The sequence below is a fragment of the Rhipicephalus microplus genome, chromosome 7 (assembly GCF_043290135.1).
Source record: "Rhipicephalus microplus isolate Deutch F79 chromosome 7, USDA_Rmic, whole genome shotgun sequence".
Classification (NCBI taxonomy): Eukaryota; Metazoa; Arthropoda; class Arachnida; order Ixodida; family Ixodidae; genus Rhipicephalus; species Rhipicephalus microplus.
The window spans coordinates 11,848,212-11,859,718 of record NC_134706.1 but is presented as its reverse complement, the minus strand read 5'-3'; the positions used below and the strand labels follow the sequence as shown (position 1 = coordinate 11,859,718).

At 49.7% G+C, this 11,507-nt stretch overlaps 1 protein-coding gene across 1 annotated transcript; it reads left to right on the top strand.

Annotated features, from left to right (window-relative positions):
* Positions 1–7,232: 7,232 nt before the first annotated feature.
* Positions 7,233–10,065, top strand: LOC119179710 (uncharacterized). The gene is made up of 3 exons (XM_037430827.2): positions 7,233–7,387; positions 8,089–8,808; positions 9,781–10,065. The coding sequence occupies exons 1-2, from the start codon at positions 7,382–7,384 to the stop codon at positions 8,794–8,796; spliced, it is 714 nt and encodes a 237-aa protein (XP_037286724.1). The 5' UTR covers positions 7,233–7,381; the 3' UTR covers positions 8,797–8,808; positions 9,781–10,065.
* Positions 10,066–11,507: the final 1,442 nt, after the last annotated feature.

Below are 11,507 nucleotides of genomic sequence, written 5' to 3'. Positions count from 1 at the left end.
CCGATAGTTGGGACGTATTCCCGTGTAGTGTATTCCGAGTACACTTACGCACTGAAACCGGCGCGATGGTTAGGTGGTTATGACGTTTCATTGCTGAACCGAAGGTCATTGCTGAACCGAATCCCGGCTATGGCGGCTGCATGTAGATGAAAGTGATATGAGAGAAGTTTGTGTCTTTAGATTTGGGCGCAATTGAAGAGCTCCAGGTGGTCGAAATTCGCAGAGCCCTCCGCTTAAGGCGTGTCTCGAAAGATCATCATCGCTTTAGGACGTCGTCGTCGTCGTCGTCATCCTCCTCCTCCCCTCCCCCTCCTCCCCTCCCCCTCCTCCTCCACATCATCATCATTATCATCATCAGCGGCAGCAGCAGCAGCAGCAGCCTGACTACGTCCACTGCAGGACAAAGGCGTCCTCCATGTTCAGCCAGTTAACCCGGTTAGGACGTCAAACCCCACCGTATATTGTTTTATCGATAAAGGGCTTACACAGCCCGCACCTATGCGACAACCCAACGGAAGCGTCGACTTTCGCCCCGGCTCTCGCATTGTGTAGCTCTTATTCGATTTCGCGTTTCCTTCAAGCTGTAAATAAATGCTTATTGCTACCATCTCGGCCTACAAGCTGCGGTTCTTATACAACCTGGCACGAACGAGTGCTAGGACGTCCACGCTACTCGGCGTCTCCTAGAGGCAAGCGCACGGATTTCCTTGAAACGAAATGGCCGCACGCTCGCACACTTATCACGATCAGCACCCTTCAAACGAAGTCTCAAACCAGGCGCCCCGTGCGTACCATGACCTCACGCCGTCCTCCCGTAACGATGGCGGCAGCGGTTCTTAAAGGAGGAAAAGCACCTAATTTCTGTCTGCCACGAGGCGATACGGCGCAGTGCCTTGTAACGATGGATGATGAAAACGTTGCGAGGTTGTCGTGGAGAGAGAGAGAGAGAGAGAGAGAGAGAGAGAGAGAGAGAGAGAGAGAGAGAGAGAGCGCGTTGGCACGAGTCGGCCGCCAGCGGTCAGTCAAGGCCGAGCAATGCGCCGCGGTGTCCCCTTTGAAGAAAGGCCGGGAAGTGTCTTTGCTCGCGTATGCAAATGACATGGCAGACCGGTAGAACGGTTATGGTCGACGAGGCGGAGGCCGCAAAGGCCAGGCACCTCCATGGCCTCTCGCTCAACAAACCGCTCCGATATTTCCGGCTTTCAGGAAAGACCGCCTAACGAGCGACTGAACGAAGAATGATGGGTTTGTTGCGTTAGAAGACGGCAAAAAAAGTTGCAGTTGATCACTGAGCAAACGGAGCTAGCTGTCTATTTATTATATATCTTTGTGATTGGAATGGAATCTGGCAGTCCTTCTAAAGCGCAGGGCAGTAGGCGGCTCACGAAATGCAATCGAGGGTGGTCGTAGATTAGTTTATGTAGTGAAAGGCGAAGTGGAACATTATGAATGAGGCCCGAAGTCCAGGACCCCGCTGGCTACGGCTGCTAGGCGGACATTGTCCATAGGCGACAGCTGCAACTGCGGTTGTTACCTTACAACGTGTGCCCCCGGTCTCCTCCTTTACATTCCTTTACCTATAGGCAAATCTATGTAGTCCGATACAGCTTTAAATGTCCGTGCCATTTCTTGTTCAAAACCGTACGCACACAAGCCTCCACTTATCGGCCGGCACTACAAGAGGACGTCATGAGCTGGATGTCACAAGCCCGCCTTTGGAGAACACTGCAGTCTGCTGGAGCGGGTCCATTTCTTCAGCCGCGACGGCCATCGGCTTCGCGCTTCGACCGTCAGGGTGGCGCATCTCCGGACATCTTAAGCTTCATCTGAGTATGGGTCTTTAGAGCTTCCCTTTACAGATCCTTTTAGAGATGCCGTTGGTCCATGGCAGCACCATGGATTGGAATTCGGGAGGATTATCGTACGCAGTCGTTGACGTGCATGAGACATTTCAGCGGGGAGTCTAGAAAAGTTTGTGAGTGAAAAACCGACACCCTAACGTTAGGGGATGATTCTGAATAATTAAAAGATCAAAAGCAAAACAGACTTGTTAACCCGATAATGTACCGCTGGGATGCCTTCAACAAAACAGTTAAGACGCTTCATGCTGTTAGTGAAGCTTACACAACGAAGAATTGTTGGAAGCATTTCCCGATCGCGTGTGCGGTATGCTGTTTACATGGAAAAGGTAAGAAGAAATGGAAATGAGGGGATCAAAATAAAACGTGCTTCTGCTGAAATAAGAGAAGCCCCCGTATCGATAGGCGATACAGACGACCAAGTGCACGTGCACTGAAACAGCTTCTCGAGGAATCGAACACCTTCGATAAAGAGGACGAGACTCTGATAAAATGATCAGCTATTCGGAATGGTTCTACCAGTGGAAACAGACCTAATACAAAAGGAAAAAAAAAGCACATATTACGAGCTTATCTTGTCGGCAGATGGTGAAGTTTCACCGCCGGGCACCAAATAAAGTGACCGATAGCGACTTTTAAACGCGGAAGCGCGGCAATAAAAATGACAGGGAAGTCATGAAAAGCAACGGTCAGTGGACTGGATCATTACTTCCACTGAGTAGACGAACAGAAGCAACCTAATTTCATGCGAAATCACGGGAAGACTAACTTATTTAACTGTTGTTCTCTTGCAAAAGCCATTCGCCTTTGGAAAGATCTTCATAACGCCACACATTCCGAGAATGATGTCATCTTCGACTGGTCGTTGCGGAGCGTTCTAGAGTGCTTTCGCGAGCGGCATTGCGTTCGACTGCTTCTTTTCATTCGCTCTCCTCTCTCGTCGAGCGCTCTGAGCTATTCCGAGCCCTTTCGAAGGGGATGGCGCGATCGCTTTCGGTCACGTGATCACAAGCAGCGTGGTTGTTATGGCTGATTGTGGTTACAAAAGGGAAAAGAAGAGAAAAGTGAGCCCCGTAACTGTCTGCATCTGGTGCGATACCTCAACAGTAGCTCACGAGGGATGGGGGTAATGAGGGATTAAAAGGATAGGATTAAAGGTCTATATATAGAGAGAGAAATGCGCAGGGACAGCGAGCGGCGACGGAAGTAAAGAGAAGATAGGAAAGATGGAAACACGGTCACAGGAGTCCGAGGACGGGGCACCACTGGCGAGAGCTCTTGTCGGCGTCAGGAGATGGCGTAGGGGGAGCCCAGTCGGCCAGAGCTGCGCTGTCGTCGGAGATCGCGAGGGCACAACCGGTCGGCACGGAATCCAGCGAGCGGCGTCATAATCGAGTGACCGCTTCACCTGGTATCTGCGAAATTTTGTCAGCGTGTCAGATGTAATCTGTTTAGGCGCTGACCGGAAGCCATCTTCATTGTCAACGTACCCGGAGACTAGCGGCGAAAGATACCACGACGGTGATGACGTAAGCAGTGCCGCTAACCGACAATTCACCCAGCTGAGCATTTTCTTCTCGTTCCATCTGGGCGTCGGCCATTTTGTTTGAGAGTGTATAAGGAAGCTTCGGCCTGGCTCCGACTAGGCTTGTACTAGAAAACGGATTTTCGCTGCAGGCGCGCGGTTCGTCGTGTTCCGGTTTTCCCACGGCAACGAGTTCGACGTTCGGCTCGGGCGTTTGGAACTCCGCCTCAGATTGCGAGTAATGCCGGATCCCTTCACCTCCGAGCCGGAGGGCAGAGTTGACCGGTCAAAGATACCATAAGCAAGAAAACTTCAAGCATCTACTGATCACGCACTTGTTAAAATAATGCTTGATACTATAACAATTACACGGTCATATCTATTGCCTTTCTAGGCTTCTGAAAACCTCCTGTAAGCACGCGGTAAATAGCATTGGGGAAATTGTGTCCCCCTGCCTTACACCAGGTTTTCAGAAGCCTAGAATGGGAACAGTTAGGGATAAGAGTCAATGGAGAATACCTTAGTAACCTGCGCTTCGCCGATGACATTGCATTGCTGAGTAACTCGGGGGACGAATTGCAACTCATGATTACGGAGTTAGACAAGGAGAGCAGAGAGGTGGGTCTTAAAATTAATTTGCAGAAAACGAAAGTAATCTACAACAACCTCGGCAAGGAGCAGCGCTTCGAGATAGGTAATAGTGCACTTGAAGTTGTAAAAGACTATGTCTACTTAGGGCAGGTAATAACCGCAGAGCCGAACCACGAGATTGAAGTAACTAGAAGAATAAGAATGGGGTGGAGCACATTCGGCAAGCACTCTCAAATTATGACAGGTAGATTGCCACTATCCCTCAAGAGGAAGGTATATAACAGCTGTATCTTGCCGGTACTTAGCTACGGAGCAGAAACCTGGAGACTTACAAAGAGGGTTCAGCTTAAATTGAGGACGACGCAGCGAGCAATGGAAAGAAAAATGGTAGGTGTAACCTTAAGAGACAAGAAGAGAGCAGAGTGGATTAGGGGACAAACGGGGTTAAGGATATCATAGTTGAAATAAAGAAGAGGAAATGGACATGGGCCGGGCACGTAGCGCGTAGACAGGATAACCGCTGGTCATTAAGGGTAACTGACTGGATTCCCAGAGAAGGGAAGCGGGTTAGGGGGAGACAGAAGGTTAGGTGGGCAGATGAGATTAGGAAGTTTGCGGGTATAAATTGGCAGCAGCAAGCACAGGACCGGGTTAACTGGCGGAACATGGGAGAGGCCTTTGTCCTGCAGTGGACGTAGTCAGGCTGATGATGATGATGATGATGATGATCTATTGCCTTCATTGTCATCTGTGTGTACATCTACGTTAGATTTTTTTTAGTAATAGCCAAGTTATGCCGTGTTTGTTTTGTAATTATATTGTTCATACTTTAAATTACATGTTCTTGTTTAAACGAGTCTTCATTACACAGTGCGTTTTTCTCTTGCCTTTCTTTGTTGTATTCGCATAACGCATTGCTCACTCTGTTTTCACATATGAAATAACAACATTTATTGCTGTTCTCATTTTATGTATTAATATCTGTTCCCTTTGTACGCTGTACGCGCTGTATACATTTTCTTGTAGTACCCCTCTTACGCAGTGCCCCTGGCGGCCTGTAACGTACCTTAAGATAAATAAACAAACAAATAAATAAATAAATAAATAAATAAATAAATAAATAAAAAATAGTTTATATTACTGCGTTATATATCACGTGCCTAGGTACCAAGTTACTCAAAAAGACACATTATGAACGCTTCAAGACAGATGTAGGTACTGCAGCACCTCCAGTGAAACGGCCACTCTGTCTGGGCGAACCTGCAGTCCATATATCACAACGAAGTGATCTGCATCACTGTTATCGGACAGGCTTTCTAGAGAGCGAGAGTTAACGCCTAGTTCTCGAACACCCCAAACACGCCGCAAATACAAACTAAAGCACAAGAAGAAAACACTGTCGACGATGTCATATTTTTAGCGCTTATGTGTCATCTCTTCCCCGCGGTGAGCAAAATGAAAAAAAAATTGCCCCGTATCTGCATGTAATCTACAAATGTCGTCGAAAGACGATAGTCTTGCATCTGGAGAGAGTGAACACAACGTTTATTTGATGTTCTGCGCAAGAAAATCGGTGAACGGTATTCTGCAGGCGCTGCGTTAGAGTGCCTCGAGCGTGTAGCGAAGGCGAACGAGCGCATCAAAACACGTTAGACACGAGCGCCATCTGGCAGTTATCTTCGAAAACGAAGGCGTGCAGCGCGCGGAGAAAGATGCGCGCCAGTCTCGGAGGTGATAAGGTGTAGACCGCAAAGCGACGGGCAGGTGCCACCACCGTGACGTCGTAGCAAAGCGTTGGAAACACCTTTTTGAGCATACCGTTTTGAGCACTGTCAGCGCAGTGCGATAAAAGCTACATTCCTGCTACATTCCTTAGCGTTACTTGTGTGTGTGCCTCTTCTAGTATAAAGGCAGACATACAAAAACATCGAAGCGTTGTTGAGGTGCCTCAGATATGCGCAATAATTGTTTTTTTAATTGACAATCGCACAACTATGAACGCTAAACCTTGAGCAACATTGGTGGGCGCGGCGGATGGGGTTGGCCGTTTGGGACAGTTTGAGGTATCGTTAGGGCGGACAAACCGACAAATGTACACACAGACAGACCAAAATTTTTCCATCGAAGGTCCCCAGGATAGACTATCGTTTTTGAAAAAAAAAAAACATCCACTTTCAATAATCGCATCGTCTTTCCCATATCTACCGCACGACGCGCTGCTTTCAGCTGGCACAAATATGCAGACCCGACTTGCGTGAGGCGCCACCACAACGCCTTCGAATGGAAGATTTCGCGCAACGCAATCGCAACCCCTTCTATGGCTGCAAGAGCGTCGATGTCAGGTAGTCGACTCGAACGAAGAAGCACGGGGGCAAGAGAAATGAAAGAGAGATTCCGGCGAGATGTTTGAAAGATTCCGTCTCGACACCCACGGACCTAGCGGAAGTTGCCGATTGTATTGAGAAATCGATAGGAAGACCGTCTGCGTGAGGGAGGAGCGAATCCTCATTTCGTCTGCTACGACGATGAGCGATGTCGTCTGCTATGCCAGGCACGCTTTCCCTTCTCTCGATGGCAATCGCGCGAAGCGCTGAAATTTGACCCGATCGCAAAAAACATTTCCCGCCGGTGTTGACACCCCGATGAAGAAACGGGGTACCGTGTCCGTGTCGATTCGGTTTCGGACGCGACTCGGATCACTAAATGTGAGAGGATGATGCGTTAGAAAGAGTTCGCACAAAGCGCGAACAACCTTCTCCCAGCGCCATCAAAAGCAGCGTCGTCCTTTTGTTTTTGAGGTGGAGGGTGAAAGGTTTGTCAGTAACAAAAGTAAACAAGGCTACCCTGAAAGAAAGACAGCCCGCCCCTACTCCACATGCTCAGGCGTGGACGACCGTCGAAAGTCCGATCCGACGCTTCGATAACCCACTTTCAAGAGCGCCGCCGACGCAGAAGGCGAAAAGTGTATCAGAGCTATCCCACTCGACGCGCTTTCGACGGCCCGCACGGTGGGGAAGAGTGACGTCTACGTTCCGAACCGCCACAGCAGTATCTGTTGCGCGCGCATACTCTCAGATAGGACACGCCAGAAAAAAAAAAGTTACTCTCCTTGCACAATGTCAAACGTTATACCCGGGGGGTAACGCCTTTTGTCCGGGCCAAAACTCAAGGTGCTTGCGAGCACGCGTGGGTATACGGTCACCCCTTCGCACGCAAAGCGTCATACCTTCTCGCCCTCTTTACTGCCAATGAGTGAGGAAGAGGAGGATCGAAGGGTGAGGCCCTCCGATCAACGCGGGCCGCGAAAGCAGCCCCCGGGGCACCTGGGTGTATATAAGCGACCGCCCAAGCTACCGTGGAAGACAGGCACATTTGGTCTCTCGACTCAAGCGTAGCCAGAACAATCATGCTGGTAAGTTGTGGTCCCATCGCCAACTCCTTCCACGAGAAGTCATCGTCCGTCGGGCCGTCACCTGTCTCCGGTTGGATTATAACCACGCGGCTCGTGATGCTGTACTGAGGGTGATGAGTCGGCGATACCTATGCGCGACCGGGAGGGGATGTCGAGCGAGACATACTCCTGGACCTGGAGATTATTTCCGAACATCTATTAGTATTAGGACCGAATATGCAACAGGCAAAAAAAAAAAACAGGGAGGACTTAGAGCGACAGAGGAATATTTTACTGGAAGACGAAGGGCTTCCCAATCTGATCCGGTGGCCAAGATCAGTGATGAGGCACATTAACATAACCGCAGCTGCATGACTGTGCGTGGTCATCCGAGTCTTGGGAATCGCGGAAGAACACTTACGACTGTTGCAAACCATAGTACTAGCCTTACCTAAGAAAGAGTGAATGGTCATCGCGTAATCAGTTGACATGATAGACTGTTAAAAGGCGTAGTTAAACGACAATATGGCAAAGACAAGTATCCAAGGGGAGGGTGGAGTTTGTCTGCAGGCGTGAAGCCGGGAACTGTGATTGAGCACTAGGATTCGTGGTACAAATCTTTTTGAAAGCCCTATGAAAAAAGCAAAGTCAGAAGCATTTTAGAGCCTGGGAAAATTCTACCTTCTTACGCGTATTCGCTTTCCTCTGCAACGTCTATGCAGAAGCTCGCAGTCTTCCTCGGCCTCGTGGCCTCCTGCTTCGGCGGATACGTCGGTGGCTACGGCCTCGGCTACGGCCATGGCCTCGGCTACGGTGTCGGCTACGGCGTTGGACACTATGGCCTCGGCTACGGACTCGGCTATGGCTACGGTCACGGTCTCGGCTACGGTCTTGGCTATGGCTACACTGGCCTTGGCCACGTCTTTGGAGGAGCCGTCGCCGCCGCCCCGGCCGCCGTTGTCCACCACGCCCCTGCTGCCGTCGTCCACCATGCGCCCGCCGTGGTTGCCGCTCCAGTAGCGGTCGCTCGGCCCGTAGTCCACGCCGTCGCCGCTCCCGTCGCCGTTGCCCGCCCCGTAGTGGCCGTTGCCCGCCCCGTTGTTCACGCTGCTCCGGTCGCCGTGGCCCGCACCGTTGTTCACGCTGCTCCGGTCGCCGTGGCCCGCCCCGTCGTTCACGCCGCACCCGTGGCTGTGGCCGCTCCTGCCGTGGCCGTCCACCACGCCCCAGCGGTCGTTGCTGCCCCAGCCGTTGCCACCGTCGCTGCCGCTCCCGCAGTGGCTGTCGGGGGCTATGGCCTCGGCTATGGACATGGCCTGAGCTTGGGTCTCGGATACCACGGACTCGGCTATGGTCTCGGCTACGGCTACAGCCTTGGTGGTTTCAACTACGGCCTCGGCGGACACGCCTACTACCTTCGCAAGAAATAAACTACTGGAATGGTAGGTCAACCATTGTGCCTGGCTCCATCGCCGACCGGACATTGTGCACCACTTGCGTGTGTAACTGATTGAATGCGAGACGTTGAGTTCTAATTGCTTGAGCTTATTGTCGATGTCCGTGTGCACCCAATTTACGCACCATATCTCACTGATCTTTGAATTGATCAATACACGGTGGCTCACGCACAGACTAATCAACTAAAGGTGTCCTAAAAGCAGCCTAGCACCATAATAGGAATTATGACAGTATGGGAAAAAGAACTTCTCTTGGTTTCAATCGAACAAGCTGACACCACCCACTTCACCTTGTCTCTATTTTGAACGCCTTGCATTTTCTATTTAGCTAATAAGCTGGCATCTGGTTATCGCAATGTGGAAAGCTCGCACCGATTCCGTGGCGGCTACACACTTGAACTTGCCCTTAACTACCGCAATTATTTCTCATGTGAACATATTACTGTCAACGACCGTTTGAAAGATGTATTGTGCACGCCCAGAAGCAAACGAATATTTGATACAGCCTCAGGCACAGCAACAACGCTGCTATTTCCAGGCAAACGACAATCTCATGACTTTTCAGGAACTAATATAGTCTTTAAGCTGCCTACAGCACTCTCTCTTTAGGTTGCGCACTAGAGAACAGTCAGAGTGCTTTGTGAACATTTGAGATGCGAGAGACCTACTGAATGACACATGACTTCACTGGCACACTTAAGACATAAGACGCTGCAAATCGCAACGACCAATCTGGTTGTTCCAACATCATTTAAGACAATATGTTTTTCGAAGCATGCATATTAAGGAATAACTATTGTCCCCACATGACTCAGGCCAACTAGCATAAGGAAATCAAGAGATGTGGGCCAATTAACCTGCACCACTTGAAGCACTCGAACAAGTCTGTAGTAGGTACTTTATGTCGCAAGACCATTTGACAAGACTAACAGATTATCTCTTATATTGTTCTTTCAGACCTAATGCCGTGGAATTCAGTCGCCGGGCTGCCGAAAGTCTTGAAGATTTCGGCAGTTCCATCAGAACCGGCATCCACCAGCAAGACAGAAATTCTCCCAAGTCTTGAGGTGTCGCAAACCGTCCGGGAGAGCGGCCATGACTCACAACGCGCGCCTTTCAAATGTAAAAAATGTTCTCATGCCAACGTGCACGTCTACGCTCTGGTTGTAAAATTTTCTCTTGTATTCTTCTTTATTTTTTCACGCAAATACAACCAGAGTTTCGTCGGATTCTGCACACCAATTTGTGTCTGCCTTGCTTCGCACACCACGCAGGGTTCGTTGGTCGGTGACGACTTTATTGACCAGGCAGCGTTTTACGCAGAAATTGTTTATCGGTGTGGAAGGGGGTGGGGGGCACCTCCTTAATCAAAAGTGGGGGCCGAGCAGGCAAATGGTCCTTCTTCACTGTGTGCATGGCGAAAACAAATTCGCGGCGGGGTGCACGAGCCCAGAGTGCCACCCTCCCGGCCTACCCCAGTGATACTAGAGTATGTCGACGTGTTGGACATTGCCACAGGCATCGGATTGATTTTGTCATAAGGGGGGGGGGAGGTGGAAAGCCATGTTGCATCACAATGGGGGACAGAGGAGGGGAATGCTAGTGTAGGTTGGGTGGAATGAGATTGCTGGGAAGTGTGGCTTGAGGGCACTGCAACCCCCTGCCCACGCCATGGACGTGGCTGTAGGCCATACTCATGAAAAAGTGAGAACAGAATTCCCAATATATAGTCCAAATTTAACATTGACGAAAATTCCAAAGTAAGGTCAGGAAAAGGGGAACAGACTCCCGAGTTGGGCCACAGGATTGCTTCCCAAAGCCGTGAGTGCGACCCCGACTTAGGCTGCCGCATTTAGATGGAGGAAATGTGCCCTGAGCCATGCCTGTGCACATTAAAGAACACCACATTGTCGAAATTTCTGGAGCCCTTCGTATATACCGCGCGCCTCATAGTCACATCGTGGTTTCGGCACGTGAAACTCTGCATATTATGACGGCCACAGAATTACACCATGGAGGCCTTTTGAGAAAAGTGAGCTTTCGGCGGGACGTCAGTCCTGCCTCGATCCCGAGAACGATAGCGACCTCAAGTTACTGCTCGTTCACAGCAGCATCAAACTGAATGGGACTGACACTTCCCAGTCTACGGACCACCACTCCATCGCGAATCCTTAATTACAATTGAACTTAGTAATTACAAAGTGAAAGGTGTAACTACATTCCAATTACGCGATTCAGTCATACTTCTAGGCGAGTAAAGATATTTCGGAAGCTTCGTAGACGCTTTACCATGTTACCCTGAGGACGATGAACAACCTCCAAGGTATACGTTCTTGAAGAGTTATGCTATTTGCATAATCGCTACAGTACCAATCATCGCTGACTATGGTACCTTGCTACCTAGAATGACAAAAAAACTTAGGCCATATGAAAAACATATATGCTATTATGCAATTAGAGTTTGGACTCTATCAGCGCCGTGGAAAAAAAACAACTGATATTCTTCAAGAGTGTGTCATGCGATAAAACCAGGACAGTTTAGATGTGAATGACTGTACGCATATTGTGACAGAGACAATCTTTAGGAACAAAAAGATATATTCCAACTGGCATGTTCCCTAGGTAGTTCGCTGTACACATGCTAACCGGTACTTTATGTCAATCTACTGGGCAGACTCAGTGTA